This window comes from Nycticebus coucang, chromosome X (assembly GCF_027406575.1).
Source record: "Nycticebus coucang isolate mNycCou1 chromosome X, mNycCou1.pri, whole genome shotgun sequence".
NCBI classification, from domain to species: Eukaryota; Metazoa; Chordata; class Mammalia; order Primates; family Lorisidae; genus Nycticebus; species Nycticebus coucang.
Genome location: NC_069804.1, coordinates 84299891 through 84316389, shown reverse-complemented (window position 1 = coordinate 84316389; position 16499 = coordinate 84299891). Strand labels below are relative to the sequence as shown.

The 16499-nt window shown below is 36.6% G+C and overlaps 1 protein-coding gene across 13 annotated transcripts in view; it reads left to right on the top strand.

The window, feature by feature from the left end:
- LOC128577277 (uncharacterized) overlaps positions 1–16499 on the top strand; it is a 68421-nt gene that overhangs the window by 37705 nt on the left and 14217 nt on the right. For 6 of the 13 annotated variants that reach the window (XR_008377541.1, XR_008377537.1, XR_008377540.1 and 3 more), the window contains 3 exons: positions 557–708; positions 3524–3618; positions 5713–5807. The exons of 2 other annotated variants lie outside the window; for them this stretch is intronic. Coding sequence is in view for 5 of the 11 variants with exons in the window: in XM_053579442.1 (XP_053435417.1) it covers positions 683–708; positions 3524–3618; positions 5749–5807; positions 9807–9908 (282 nt within the window). In the remaining 6 variants the exon portion in view is untranslated. Of the gene's footprint in view, positions 1–556; positions 709–3523; positions 3619–5712; positions 5808–9806; positions 9909–16499 lie in introns of all 13 variants that reach the window. 5 more of the 13 variants (XM_053579444.1, XM_053579445.1, XM_053579446.1 and 2 more) reach the window with 3 other exon arrangements.

Below are 16499 nucleotides of genomic sequence, written 5' to 3'. Positions count from 1 at the left end.
TTTTGTTGTAGTTGTTATTGTTGTTTAGCAGGCCCAGGCTAGGTTCGAATCCTCTAGCCTAGGTGTATATGGCCATCGCCCTAACCACTGAGCCATGAGTGCTGAGCCTTATGTGGACTTTCATAATAGAAAAGTTTACATGTTAAAATTAATGTGCATGGGGGTTTTAATCAAAGTCCAGTGTATCATAACAGTAGCAGAACTATATCAGAAACAGGTCTAGGTAATATTTCATGATCTGTGGCTTTCTTGCATGCCTTTTGGTGCACATTGCTTGTTTTCTTGGTTGAATGATAGTATTTATGGAGTATATCATGACTTATATTCATAGAAAGTCCTCTTGTCTTGCTATGGGTCTTTACACGGCTTAACCAGGATTCTTTTTTATACACTGGTCATTCAATTTTAAGTTCCTAATAACATCAATTTTAGCATTTAACATGTAACTCTGGACTACGCAGCATAATACTTGGCTCTTAGTTTGAAATAAAAATTCATGGATACCATAAGTTATATAATATAATTCATTCAGCATTGTTTTTTTTTTTTTTTGCAGTTTTTGGCTGGGGCTGGGTTTGAACCCACCACCTCCAGCATATGGGGCCTGCACCCTACTCCTTTGAGCCACAGTCACCGCCCAGCATTTCTTTATTAATAAGCCTTTGGGTTGTGTCTTCCACAGTGTAAATTCCATCCAGGTGTCTTTGTGTGAGTATTTCCATATGATTTCTATATAATGGCATCTTTTGAAAAGTTGGCAAAAAATATGAATGTTTCTTTCTTGTTTTGGGTGGGGGTTCTTTTTTTTTTTTTTGAGACAGAGCCTCAAGCTATCGCCCTGGGTAGAGTGCATGGCATCACAGCTCAGACCAACCTCCGACTCCTGGGCTTAAGTGATTCTCTTAAGACAATCAGCCTCAGCCTCCCAAGTGGCTGGGACTACAGGTGCCCACTACAATGCCCGGCTATTTCTTGACTGTAGTTGTCATTGTTGCTTGGCAGGCCTGGGCTGGATTAGAACCCACCAGCTCTGGTGTATGTGCCGAGCCAAAAGTTTATATTTATTAAAGTTCCTCTCAATTGACTTTCCAAAAATGTTTTAGTTTATACTTCACTGGTCTTATTTAACCATTTTTTAGTTGATTAACTAATTTTGTTCAAAATGTTCAAAAGTCTGGGCTGTTTAACCTGAATTTTAGCGTGGTATCACAAAATAGGTTTTCTAAAATTTTCCTTGCACACTAGAGGTCTCACACGGATATAGTAAACTTGATTCAGTTTTCCTTATTTAATTTGTAATAAGTCTAATTTTTAGGACATATATCAAAATGTATGTTAACCTATTTATATGGTAAGATTTTGTGGGGGGGTAAACATCATTCTGGTTTTTTTTTTTTTTTTTTAATAAACATTTTTGGGCAGCGCCTGTGGCTCAGTGAGTAGGGCGCTGGCCCCATACCGAGGGTGGCGGGTTCAAACCCAGCCTTCTGCCAAACTGCAACAACAACAAAAAAAGCCAGATGTTGTAGCAGGTGCCTGTAGCCCCAGCTACTCAGGAGGCTAAGGCAAGAAAATCACCTAAGCCCAATAGCTGGAGGTGGCTGTGAGCTGTGATGCCACAGCATTCTACCTAGGGTGACAAAGTGAGACACTGTCTCTTAAAAAACACTAATCAAATAAATAATTAAATAAATAAATAAATAAAAATTTTGTTTCAGAACAGTCATTGATTTATAGAAAGTTACAAAGATAGTACAGGGAGTTCCAATATGTTCCACACCTAGTTTTCCTTGTTAACATCTTATATTTGTTTTTTTTTTTATTAATTTTTTTTATTGTTAAATCATAACTATGTACATTAGTGCAATCAAGGGGTACAATGTGCGGGTTTCATATAACATCTTATATTTGTATAGTACATTTATTTTATTCTTTCTAGCCCTTTGTAATCTCTAATCTATTTTCAGTCTGTATTAATTAGCCTATTCCAGGTATTTTGTTTAAGTTGGAATCATACAATATTTGACCTCTGTGTCTGGCTTATTTCACTTTAGCACAATGTCTATAAAGTTCATCCATGTTTCTGTCATATGTCAGAGCTTTATTTTTAAGGCTGACTAATATTGTATGTTTATGTCACTGAATAATACTATATGTTTATGTCAATATTGTATGTCATGTTTTGTTTATATGCCACATATGTTAGTATGTATTTATTTATATACATATTTTATTTATATGCCACATTTTGTTTTTCTGCTCTATGATGCATAGTGCTGCTCTGAGATGTTTATGTAATGCTTTTGTTAATTGTTTCAACATTTTATTAGGGTAATAATTTAATTTGGTCATAGTAAACTATATATAGGTAGTCCCCAGGCAACAAATAAGTTTTGTAGATTTGTTCTTAAGTTGAATTTGTATGTAAGTTGGAACAAGTACTTTTACCTTACCTGTAATTGCCTCTATCTGTCATATGTCAGTCGTATGTCAGTTGGATGTTTGTAACTCGGGAACTGCTTGTAATAAAGAATTGTTAAATTTCTTACAATAAGAATCTTGATACTGACGTTCAAGTATGAAGATACAACTTTGATCCACTGGGATTATGACGCAGCCGTGTCAGTGTTAGGACAGGCTATCTAAAAATTGACACTTTTTTAAATTCTAGACGTGATATCTTTGGCATTACTGCCTTTTCTTTTCCTCCTTGATTAAAATTAAGCAATCACACTAAAATAGTTTGTGATTTTAAAAAGATTTTTCTTTTAACTATTTTTAATGGAGGTTGGGATGTTGTGTAAAATTGGTGTTCACCACCTGAACATGTATTGCTTTTTTTCCTTTATTTGTTCCTCTTTCCTCCATATTCTCTGAGGACTCTTAGTCAATTTCTTTAGAGAACAATAATTTCAGATATATATCTATCATTTAGGGTTACAAAGAATCATTTTCTTTTCCTCCTGTACTATGTATTTAAAAAATTATAAAAAGCCATAAATATTCATTTTTAAAAATTGACAAAAGGCATGGGACAGTTAATAAAAGCATATGCATAGCCACTTGGATTATATTTCTTTCCTGTGTGTGTATATTCATAGTGTTTTTAGGTGGCTTTTAACAACATTTTACTGTCTTTAGATGTGAATCCATAAAAGTCTTTCATTTGAACCATGATGTTTTTTAGGACAGTCCCTTTTATCTTTTAATTTAAACATTTGGATTGTTTTTAGTTTTCATGAAGTTTGAAAGTAATATAATTAACATAATTATGGGAACATTTTTATATACTTTTATATACAAATGTATGTGTTTCTCTGACAATTTTATTCTTTTTTTGGCAGGGGCTTGTAAGGGTACAGGGTCTTGCACTGTTTTCTGAGCTAGAGTGCAGTGGCGTCATCATAGCTCACGATAGCCTCGAACTCCTCGGCTCAAGCAATCTTTCTGCCTTAGCCTTCTGATTAGCTGGGACTATAGGTTTGTGCCATCAAGCCTGACTAATTTTTTAAATTTTTTGTAGACATGGGGATCTTGCTTTTGCCCATGGTGGTCTTATACTTCTGGCCTCAAGCAATCATCCCGCCTCAGCCTCCCAAAGCGTTTGGGGTTATAAAGGTGAGCCACCACCCCTGGCCTGACAATTTCTTTTATTATAAACTGAACTTATAACTTGTGAGACCTGTTTTTGTTTTGTTTTGCCTTTTTCACATGTCTTGATTAGCGAATGTGAACAGAGTCAAGTGTAATCAGACCTATGTTTAAAAAGCAGATGTGGATTATATGTTCATATTTGTTTTCATGCTTAGTTCATTCTCCCCTCTGACACATATCAGCCTCCTGAACCCTCCTGTCAGCCACCATTCTTTGCCGTCTGGTTTTAGCCATATGCTGAAAGACAAGCTCTGTTCATTTCTCTTTCTCTATATGATTTCTAATGGCTGAGATTATTCTACCCTTTTAATATGCTTTCTAGCACTTTTCTTCTAAATACAACTGCATTCTATTTATTTATTTATTTACTTATTTATTTATTTATTTTTGCAGTTTTTGGCTGGGGCTGGGTTTGAACCCACCACCTCTGGTATATGAGGCCAGTGCCCTACTCCTTTGAGCCATAGGCACCGCCCTACAACTGCATTCTTTCTCATGTAAATACCTCTTAATCAGCTCTTATCTCTTTGTTCTATTTCTGACAGCAGTCCCTTTATAGCAGTGGTTCTCAACCTTCCAAATGCTGCGACTCTTTTGTACAGTTCCTGTTGGTTGCGACCCACAGGTTGAGACCACTGCCGTATAGAATATTTTTTATAATAGCCTTTTGATAACAATTGTTAATATTGACTGAGCTCATATTATGTGTTACACACAATTCTATGTGTACATTAACTCAGTGTTTTTGTTTTTGTGGGCTTTTTGAGACAATCTCACTCTGTCAGCCTGGCTAAAGTGCAGTGGCTTCATCACACATAGCTCATTGCAACCTCAAACTTCCAGGCTCAAGTGATCCTCCTACCTCAGCTCCAAATAGCACGCCCTACAAGAGCATTTCATTATACTTGGCTAATTTTTTTCTATTTTAATAGAGATGGTGTCTTGTTCTTGCTCAGGTTAGTTTTGAACTCATGGCCTCCAACAACCCTCATGCCTAAGTCTTCCAGAGTGCTAGATTACAGGCGTGAGCCACCACATCCAACCTTAACTTAATTTTTATGCTTAGGAAGTAAATTCTAATATTATTTCTTATTTTTTTCAGATGGATGGGGTAATTAAGTTTAGTTACACTCAGTAACATTGCTTCCAGTGGTCACAGAGTGAAGATATTTATTATCTTTATCAATGAAGCTTCATGTCATTTTATAGTCCAAGGAAAACTTTGAATTGTTTAAGATATAATTAACTCAGATATGTAAAAATAAGGTCCTTTTCAAAATAAGGTCCTTTTCAATATCCATTGGTGCTTGTGCTCTTAGGAATATCAGCAAAGGAGATATAGTCAGAAAAATTAATAGCATAGGTATGTTAGGATTAACTACAGTGCTTCTCTAGTAAGACATCTGGACATCACCATTGTCTCTGTGTCTGTTTTTCAAACCTGGTAGAACAATGAACCCATTCAGAAATGACCTTTATAAAGTCTATTTCTCCTGACAAGGTACTGTGCATCTGTAGTCTCAGCCACTTGAGAGAGAGGAGGATCACTGGTGCCCAGGAGTTCTGGGCTGTAGTACACTGTGCTGATTGGGTATGGGCATTAAGTTCAGCATTAGTACTGGTGGTCTTCTGGGAAGGAGGGACAACCAGGTTTCCTAAGGAGGGGTGAACTAGCCCTTGTCAAAGATGGAATAGATGGAAACTCCCCTTCTATACATGTCTTACATTTTAAGAGCCTGACCTCTTAATTTCTTTTTTTTTTTTTCTTTAGTGACCTCTTAATTTCTCCATACTGCAGTGTCATCTTAGAACTTTCCTAGATACCTTTGACCTTTCTGGTATTTTCTCTGATGATGAGTCTGTCCTAACAATCTTACTATAAACATGTTTTTGCAATTTAACCATACTCCTGGAAGAAGTTCTTTAACATGAGACTTGTTCAAAAGTATTCCCGTGGCTTCCCAAGTAGAGAATTGTCTTTTGATTCCTTTATTTGGCTACCACAACAGAGAGATTCCTGGGATCCAACCTGATATCAGGTTAACTGTTTTGCTCCAGTGGTTTCTTTTCAGGTTCATTCTCCTCCATCTTCAGGTCTTCAGTCTCAGTTCAACTTCCCAGCTCATTCACCGAAGACTGCAGACTTGTGTCAGGTGAGGAGTCATCCCATTCGTAGTTTGGATTGTTGCTGAGAGGCAGGCTATCTCTCTGTAATTGGGGAAATGTTTATGCATTTAAATATAGTATAAGTTCTAAACTAATGCTTTGTGCAGCTTTCTGATTTTAAAGAAAATTTAATATAGCTTTGCTATTTCAAAACTAAACATCTTATGTCTGTGTTCCTACTTCTTATTACCTACTCTGGGCCTTGCAGATAATTCTGTTCCCTGTATCCTCTGATGAGTTAATTATTATTGGAATTAATATCATGTATTTTGTAGAGATAATTACAAATTGGAGAGAAAATAATTTTAATAAGATCAGAATTCTTTTAAGTTATAAGTTTGAATTTGAAGCTCAATTCATGTCATTTTATAGTCCAAGGAAAACTTTGAATTGTTTAAGATATAATTAACTCAGATATATTAAAGGAAGAGAAGTACAGATAACCTTCACACATAAGAAAATTTCCCAGTATTTACCTAGCAAAAGTATATACTTATATACTGACCTAGTAAGAGAGTGATCCAGAGATCACTCCAACCTTGGCAACATAGCAAGACACTGTCTCTTTAAAAAAAAAAAAAATGTACTCAGCCCTACTATGAAACCAATTTATGAAAGCTATAACCCAACTATAGCCCAAGAAAAAGGGGAAAGAGGAGAGGGAGGGGAGGGGGGAGGCTGGGTAGAGGGAGGGTACTTGGTGGGACCATCACCTATGGTGCATTTTACAAGGGTACATGTTAAATTCACTAAGTGTAGAGTATAAATGTCTGAACACAATAACTAAGAAAATGCGGTGAAGGCTATTTTAACCAGTTTGATGAAAATATTTCAAATGGTATATAAAACCAGCACATTGTACCCCATGATTGCATTAATGTACACAGCTATGATTTAATTTTAAAAAAAGGAAAAAAAAATAAGCCATTTCTTCCCAAGGTTGACTCATTTCAGAGATATCCAAACCTACAGATTGTGTCAGAGATATCCAAACCTACAATTTAACATAATTGTCTCAGCAATTCTAATATTACTATTGTGTTTTTATTACATTTTGATGACAGAGCATCACACCAATAGAAATTATGAACTTGGCAAGAATGGCCAAACTCTCTTCTTGAAAGCATGTCTTATGGTGTCAGAGCCTAACCTCTAAATTGCTACACTTAACACTAACAAGTGTCATCTTTTGACTTTCTTGATACACATTCATTCTTGTAGCCCTTTGAGACCCCAATTTATCTTTAGCCTTGTACTATGTCACCAGTGAGCTCTCATGTCCACAGTGCCATGGAATTAAGTTAGTCTTTCCAGGACGTCACTTTGTTTCACCCTGGCTCCTGAGCAATGCCAAATATCAGGGATTGTATTTGTTTACTTTTACCCTATCATTAGAAGCCTAATGTCCAAGAAAGCTTGAGGAAGAATCTGGTAATTGCCTTCAGATTTAGGGTCAGAACAGTAGGATAAGAACTCCATTAGACTTTCCCATGGTAGGGAACCTGCTGCTGCTTTGGAAGACCTGCATCCAAGTCCTTTGGGGCTACTACTACCACCAGAGCTGTTCTGGATTTGGTAGTAACCCTCCAGAGCCACAGGGTAAAGGGTATATGGTTTGAGAAAGGAAACACAAGTCCATATTCAATAGAGTGTTAGAACTCATGGATGATTACCCGATTAGGCCTCATCAATTTTCAGGTGTGAACACTGAGATGTGGGGTTGGGTGTGGAATTGCTGGTCTAGGCTTTTTGAGGCTGATTGAATAGCTCAACCAAATGCCATGAGCCTTTCAAGTACTTCTGCTTTTGGAGCTTAAGGGTTTTAGAAGCTTGACTTCTCATATATTAAAATAACAAAAGGGATCTAGGGATTAGGAATGGGATAGTGTATAGCTAGTCAACATCTCTGGTCCTGTAGATGTTGCTGTTATTAAGAATTCTGTTTGAAAGATTGTGGGTAGGGGAAGTAGTTAGGGGTGAAACCCTGAGAATTTGGAGTAAGAGCAAACGAGGGGAAAAGGTAGAGGATACATCTGGAATCTATTTCAAGGAAGGAAAAACTGTGTAGTGCTTTGAAGAAATTGAGCATGACTCTAAGAAGTATGATCTCAGCAGCCGTCTTTACATCAGCCCTACCCTGCCCCCTATTTCATTGACTAGGTATAGGCCTACTTTTACCTCCAATGCAGTGCTGGTTCCATGTATTTCAAGGGTCAGTGCTTGTTTCTGTGAGTTGAAACACTGGGTGAGGGATGACTTCATTTAGTCCACCAGCCTTGTATGGAAGGTATGGTTTCCTATGGTATTAGAGTGATGGGGAGTAGCAGAGGAGGTATTTAGGGCAACATGGAGGGAAGGGTGCATATCCTGTAAGAATCATGAGACACGGATTTTTCTAGTCCATCACATACCTTCAAAGTCAGGGATGGCAGCAGTTCTATTATCCAACCCTATCTAGCAGCCATTTGTTATTAGTAACGACTTTGGAAAGTATTACTCCTTTTCACCTTTATTGTTTCACTTCCAGCCTGCATGGTATGGTGAAGATAGAGTTCATGGATTGATAGATCATCATATTTATACAGAAATTCCAACTTGTGATGGCTCCATTATTATATCCAGCCTTTTCTGCCCCTTTCCTGGTTGCTAGGGCCTTACTAGGGTTGATGGGCCAGCCTGTGCCCTATCAGTATTTCCAGAGTACTTGCTATTGTGTTTATGGGAGGTTTTGAGGTTTGTGGAACATGGGCTATAATGGGGATTTGGGGTGGGTGAAGATCCTGAAGATTTCCTGTGGATTTTATATGCCCTGAAGAATCTTATTGCTTGGTAAGGTCAGGCAGGACTTTTAAGTAACACGTAGAACTACAAACTTTAGAAGCTATCTGCTTTAGCAGCTTGACATTAAACACTTCTTATTTTTCATGTTCTACATTTGAGGATACTATTAAGAAAAGGTAATTACTAACAAGTTTCATTGCTCTTGGAGTTAATACTCACCTGATACAGGAAGCCATTATTTTTCAAAGATAACAAGAATGCCTCCACAAATGATAAGGACCAACACCTGACATTTATTCCCCAGGGAATAGGACACCATGTAGGCAAGCCCCTTGGTCACCTGTATATTGGTGGAATTTCAAGTATCCCTTGGGATAGGAACTATAAAAGGTGTATTGGCTTAGCTGTGCTTTAATTAGCTTTAGCTACACAGAACCAGAAGGTTGCTCAGAGAGATGCTTTCCTATGTTGAACTCTGCATGTTCATCTCAGAGTCTTGCTACATAATTGCCTTTTAACTAAGTGCAATGCTGTGGCATGTATTTAGAGTTAGGAGGTGTTGGCTCACTCACTCCAAAAGAAAAGATTTAGCAAATTCCATACCTTACATTAGGACCAGAGTATGTGGTAAAGGATGGAGTAAAATGGTTTGAGCCAAAAGGATGGTTGTAAGTGTCACCCTTATGAATGTCTGCAAAAGATTTGCAATGATGAGAATAAAGTATATCCTTGCTTATTGGGAGATGGAATGAGCCCGATGCTAGTAGAGCCTTTTGCTTGTGGTACACATAGCCGAAAGAGCTTTCTGATGTCCACAAACATTGAAAAGGTTATCTTTGATCTCTGCCAGCTGGAGTAGCCAGTTTATCTTGTATTAAGTACTCTGAGTTATCTGGCATTTGGCTGTAGGAGATGTTTACTGTGCTTCCTTTGAACTTAACTGGTTTAAATCCCAACATCAACCACATGTTAAAGGTTGTTAAGAAAAAAACAGTTAGGTTTATTTCAAGCTTGAAAAAGAAGGCACTGGTGCAGGTGAGAATAAAATTGGCTTCTGAATCTTTCAATTTAGACCCTAACACACAAAATGGTGTTTTTAAGTGAAAAACACTGGGTTTTGTTTGTGGGGGAACTATAAACTGGGCATGCTTTCTGTGGGGTGTAGGTGGGTGGGGAATAAATACTTTTTTTCTGTGTCCTTGAAGTATGGGTGGGATTCATGGATACAGTTCCTTGTTTGACTGCTTCACTAATGGAAAGGAGCCCCATGTTGCAGCACAGAAGATTTTCCATCATTGGAAGTTAAGGTTAGTTCACCTTCATTGATCCTTTCCTATCTTGGACTAAAGCATATCATTTAGAAACATGTAAGTGTCCATATAGTCTGTCTTGGGCTATCCATAGAAAGGGGCTTTCTAGGACCAGTCAGCATGTTCTGAAGTGTCTCCTATATCACCAGATACCAAGAAATCAGAATTACCTAATTATGGCACTAGTAAAATGTCACCTAAATTGAACTGGGCAATAAAACTTCACCTGGGAGTTTACTATCATAACCAACAAATAGATAATAGTTAACCACTAGAGTGTTAAGTGACCTAATGATATTAGTAGCCCCTTCATATTTTCAAATATTTTGCCTGAGACAGACAATTTGATAAAGGTAAGGTTAAGCAGACCAAATCCCAATATTGGTAGTACAGCTAAGTTCTCTTGGCAGTTTTTCATAAATGCATTGGTAGTATTTTGGCTTCTTGAAGGGTAGTTGATATTGCAATCCTTTACTAGTCACGGTACACCTGCCCTTACACACAGGTATATGTTGCACCTGTGCTACCAACAACTTCTGGAGAAATATCCTCCTGGAATAGGTTAAAATCCAAGTGGTGCTGCTCAGTTTTCCAGCTTTGTTTTTGAAGTTGGATTTAATGCCCACTTGGCAGTTAAACTAGACATATGGAGTATTTTAGTGTGTAAACAACTGTAATGAATTTCCAGTTTTGGTTTTTATATGGGCAAAGTGAGAAACATCTTTCATACGTAATTGCATGACTTTTGGAAATACCAGGTACAACAGAACTGTATGCTTAGGCCTAGTAAAATTATAGCAGTAAGATTTTGCTGATTTTTAAGGATCTTACAGGCTTTAACCCTAGGAAATACATATTCATGTTCATATACATGGCAGTGATAAGCCAGTCATACTCTTCTGTTTTTAGGTTTAATGTATTCTAGCCTGTCCAAACAGGAATTTGGTACACTGAATTTGCCCAGGAAATTAAAGGCCTGGCACTTGTTTTGGAATGGTGAGCCACTAATGTGGAAATACATAGTCCCAAATGTAGCCTTTTGCAATCTGACATTTTCTGTAGGATATTTAGTCTTGTGGATAAATTAATTATAGATACACCTCAAACCTAGGTGATTTCACTACATTTGTGTGAACACATTGTCATGTTACTGAAATCATGTCTTTAACTTTAGCCACCTGCCTTTTATATGTCAATGTCACCTAGAATCTTACAAATAACACTAACTGATATTTAGAGTTCCTTAATTGTCCAGTCTCTGTTGCCCCTTTAAATAGGACACTACCTGCAAATGTCTTGCTGCTTGTTTTCCACTTGCATTTCTTTAGAATTCTTCAGTTCATCCAGTACTATGTATTAAAATCTCGTAAAGGAAACTATTGAATGAAATGTATTTCCATACGTTTAGGTACCTGTGCACTTTTCTTTCAGGGGGTGGGAATATCATTTGCCTCTTTTTGGTAGAGATAAGTAGGATCTCCCCCAAATTCTTCACGTCTCAATGCCAAATTAGATGTATTTTTCAGAGTACCCATGGCGATGAATCTTTGGTAGTACTTTGTGTTCATAGTGTTGCCCTTTATGAATAATTTATCAAGAAAGTTTGTCCTAGTATAGCTCTGATGGCAGTTGTTAGAAAACTATTCAGTAATAAAGACAATTGATGGAGCAACACCCATATTTTTAACTTAAATGTAGAGGTATGTGCTTTTGGTCTTTAAGCCTGCATGTTTCATAACCGTATTTGGTTTATTGCCATTGTCATTTGCAAGTAATTTTACAGCCTCTACACATCCCCTGTACTAATAACGTATTCTAGTTTATTTTAAACTTGGCGCTTTTTCAGGAACTTGGTGACAAATCAGTTGGGAATTTTGAACTAAATTTATCCACACAGCATCATTTAGCTGGTGAGGCAGTCTGAACTTTAGAATCAAAACTTGGTCATGATAGGGATCTTAATTGTTCTACAAGTGAAAGTAGTAGATTTTATAAGGACCGTTGACAGGTCAATTTGGTATGTGAATCATTACAAAAGTTTTGAGATACATGAAAATCAGGAAACAAGATCTATGCAGATGGTAAAAAAAAAATGGGAGTCCTCCCAGCAAGACTGATAAGCTGAGCAAGTTGAAATTTGCATGGGTGAATCAGGATGCTGCCAACTGTTTCTTGTCAGTTAAATAATGGGCCATAACATAGTCTGTCAAAATTTTCACAGTGACCCACGTATATGCAGTATAGGTGAATTTAGTTATAAGTTCCTGAGTCTCTTGGCTCTCATTTTCTCATGGCTGTTTGTTGTGCTCCATCAAGTGGGATAATAGTGTGTAGTTTTTAAAGATTGTATTGGGCCTTTCTAGTTTTGTTACCAAATTCTGTATAATTGGTGCCTATTCAGAAACTCCATAGTGCCCAATTTGTTCCATGTACCACTGAATTTTGCTAATTTAGGTGGTTATAAGTTCATGTGAAATTACAAAGTTAGTTTCATAGTTCAGTGCTGTATACCCAGGAATATATTGAAGTTGATAAATACCTTTAAAGTTTTATATTGTATTTTTAATTGTATATTGGTGCTGTAATTCTCTTTGGTTTTCTGTTGTGTCACTATAAATTGTACATATGTAACATTCTTTTTCTTTTTTTTTTTTTTAAAGACAGAGTCTCACTTTGTCACTCTCAGTAGAGTGCTGTGATGTCACAGCTCACAGCAACCTCCAGCTCTTGGGCTTAGGTGATTCTCTTGCCTCAGCCTCCCAAGTAGCTGGGACTACAGGCACCCGCCACAACGCCCAGCTATTTTTTTGTTGCAGTTTGGCTGGGGCTGGGTTCAAACCCACCACCCTTGGTATATGGGGCTGGCGCCCTGGCTCACTGAGCCACAGGTGCCACTCGTAACATTCTTTTTCAATCAGCTTTATCAGGTTGAATCATATTTATCTTTTTAGGCCCTCTAAAAATAAGGCATTGTAGAAGTGATGGTCAGTTCTGTATTTTTGGAGTGAATTATTAGCTTTAGTATTGTCTTACGGACACAAAGTAACCAATATGATGTGTAGTATGTATGACATTTGTCCACATGGTTGTACCCTGAACAAAAGAATTGCACATATCAGAAATTGATCCCTTATTTTTCTTGTAGCATTGCCATCTGATTCTTCCATTAATCATCATTAGAATATTGTTTGATTGTTAAGCATCAGTTATTAGGCATATATTTAAAATTTTAAGGAATACTCTGATAGGATTTTGAGGCCCAATAAATTGTTTACATTGTTTGAAGTATTCGGAGTGCTATTTACTGGTAACCAAAGTGTCTTTCCTCATCTATTGTGCACCTCTAAATTTAGTCACTTCCTATGGGCAATAAGTAATGATAAGGGAGATTCACTAGTAGTTCATAGTTTGTTACATATTGGTTACATATTTCCCTTCAGAGGTTATTCCTCCAGAAGCGATCTAATTTGATGCTCTGCTGTTAGTAAGCCAACAGTAATAGTATAGGATTCTTGGGCATTGCAATTTTCCACTATGGTGGGCAGTTTAAGTATATAGTTTTGCTACTATGATTGCCTTGCTTACAGCTTGATTTTTATGCAGTATGCAAAGTAGTAGGCTTGATATATTTATTGTAAGTCATCAACACAACAAAAGTGGATTTTTCACCCTTGAATTTTGAAATTCCAAGGAGAATTTAGGATCTATTTAGATTTGGTTAACCTACTGGACTAAAAGAACTAATAACCATTGTTTTGGAAACCTTGTAGTACTGTATTTAGCTAAAAGACATCATTTGGAAATAACTAGATTCACCAGAAATTTGGTCCTAAGAACATACTGTTAACATATATAATCTAATCTCATTACTGTAGAGCAAAAAAAAATAGGCAAAATGTATTTGTTCATAATATTTATTTTCACACCAAGGTTAGTGGCATTTTAAAATTGGGCAATGCAATAATATGTATTACAGTGACTAATTTTTTGTGCAGTGTTCCCATTTATCCATGGGACATATTTCAAACCCACAATGGATCCTTTAAACTAGATAGTAGTGAGTCTTTTATATGTGTTGCTATCTATCCATACATACCTATGTATGGTAAAACTTGGATTTTGACAGCAAAATCAGGAATTTTTTTCTTCACAATTTGATGAATATAAGATTCATTCTTTAAAAAAAAATTTATTCTTGTACATTTAGCAACTACAGCATACAATTATTTTCTTTCCTTAATTAGTTGAGAACTTTTACTTTTTTACTTAATAAAATCATTTTTTAGCTTCTCTAGAATATCTGAATTGCCAGTGTCACTGCCATTGCACTTTGGGACTTCAAAGTAGGGGTTGCTTGAAAACAATCACTGTAATACCACAACCATCAATTTGATAATCCATGAGCTTCCAAGTGATTAACAGGTGGATAATATGCATCGAGGATACACTTGTCAAAGGGATGCTTTTTGTCCCTGATAAGACAGAATTGGATAGCTGAAGATTATTTTTGTGAGACAAGGTCTTAACGGTTCCTCAGGTTGGAGTGCTGTAGCATTGTGGTACCTCACTGTAATCTGGGCTCAAGTGATCCTCCCACCTCATCCTCATCCCTAGTAACTAGGACTACAGGTGCATGCCATCACCCTAGGCTAATTTTCTAAAGTTTTTGATGAAATGGGGTTCTTGCAGTTGCCAAAATTATTGTCAAAACTCGTGTCCTCAAACGATCCTGCATCCTTGGCCTCCAAAGTGCTAGGATTACTGTGTAAGCCACGGTGCCAGGTGTAGACCATGCTATTCAAAAGACACAATTTAAGACAACAAATTGTTTATTTCTAGATTTTTCATTTAATGTTAGACTACCTTTGGCCCTGAGTGAAATTTAAAAGCAAAACTACAACTAAGGGGAGAATACTGCAATCATAAGTGCTTATCCCCTGCAATTCAGGCTTTTTTATTATTGTTCCACTTGTATTGTCCAGAAGTATAGCTAGTGTTGCTACTTTTGAACACTAAATTTTGGTGGAAAATCTTTAGTACTGCATTAGTCTATATAATGTGTCACTTCTGAGATGATGCTGTATGGCTTACATCACCAATTTGGTTCTGATAGAGGCAGAATTAATAAAATAACCCGATCACTGTGCTAGTGAGCCAAAAATATGTTAGAGAATTTTCAAGGGCACTTAATTTATTTTTTGAATTTATATAGCCACAGGTACTGATTTTATAGTTTGACATACATATTTAATATTGTATAATAAGTCTGTTGATGTACGGTTTCTTAATAGCCCTTTTTGTTAGGTGCATGAGTTTGCTTTTTTGTTACCAGTAAATATACATTGACGATGTATTTTCATCAGTTACCAAAGTTAATGTGTTTCTCCTAAATCACTCGATCTTGTGGAAGTCCATTGCTTGATATGTGGAAAATGCGTGATGGACTAAATTTAAGTGTTAAAAATCTATCGCACTATTGACTCAGCATTTCCAAGTATTGTTATTTCACGTGCTTTTAGTATGTGTTTGTTGCAGTGAATTCAGTTGATTTATGTCAAATATAACTCTATATACTTAACTGTATTTTTATGCTTAACCTTACTTTTGATTTCCAAAAAAAAATTTTTTTCTGTCGCCCTGGGTAGAATGCTGTGGCATCATGTCTTACAGCAACTTCAAACTCTTGGGCTCAAGGAATCTTGCCTCAGCCAACTGAGTAGCTGGGACTACAGGTGCCCACCACAATGCCTCGTTATTATTTTGAGACAGGGTCTCACTCTTGCTTAGGCTGGTTTCAAACTCCTGAGCTGAAGCAGTCCTCCTGCCTTAGCCTCCTGAGTAGCTCGGGCTACAGGTGCCCACCACATGCCCGGCTATGTTTTAGAGACAGGGTCTTGCTCTTGCTCAGGCTGGTTTCGAACTCCTGAGCTCAAGCAATCTACCTGCCTCAGCCTTCCAGAGTGCTAGGATTACAGATATGAGCCACCACACCTGGCCTTCTGTTCTTTATTTTTATTCTAGTCTTTTATTATACATATTCCCTTCATCCTAATTGATTTGTATATACTTTGATTGTCTTTTTCTAAGTTGGAAGGTTAGATTATTTATTGGAGAGGTTCGTATTTTACTTTTGTAGATTACATGACTCTTGTATGGGTGATCATAGCTATACTTTTCCATATATGCAGTGTCTTTGCTGCATTCCATAATTTTTGTATGTTTTATATTTGTATTCATCTCAATGTATTTTCTAATCATTTTTGTTAAGTTTTTCTTCTACCCATTGGTTATTGAGAAATTTGTTGTTTACTTTATACCTATTTATGAATGTCTCAAATTTTATTTGTTACCAATTTGTATTTTCATTTCATTGTTGTAAGGAATATACTTCATATGATTTCAATTATTTAAGATAATTGACTTATTTTATTACTTAGCATATGGTTTATCCTGAAGAGTGTTCCACATGCATTTGAGAATATTTATGTATACAGTGGTTGTTGGATGGATTTTTCTGTGGATGTTTTGGGTAGTATTTTTATAGTGTTTAAATTTTCTATCCCCATATTTTTCTGCCTATTTTTATCT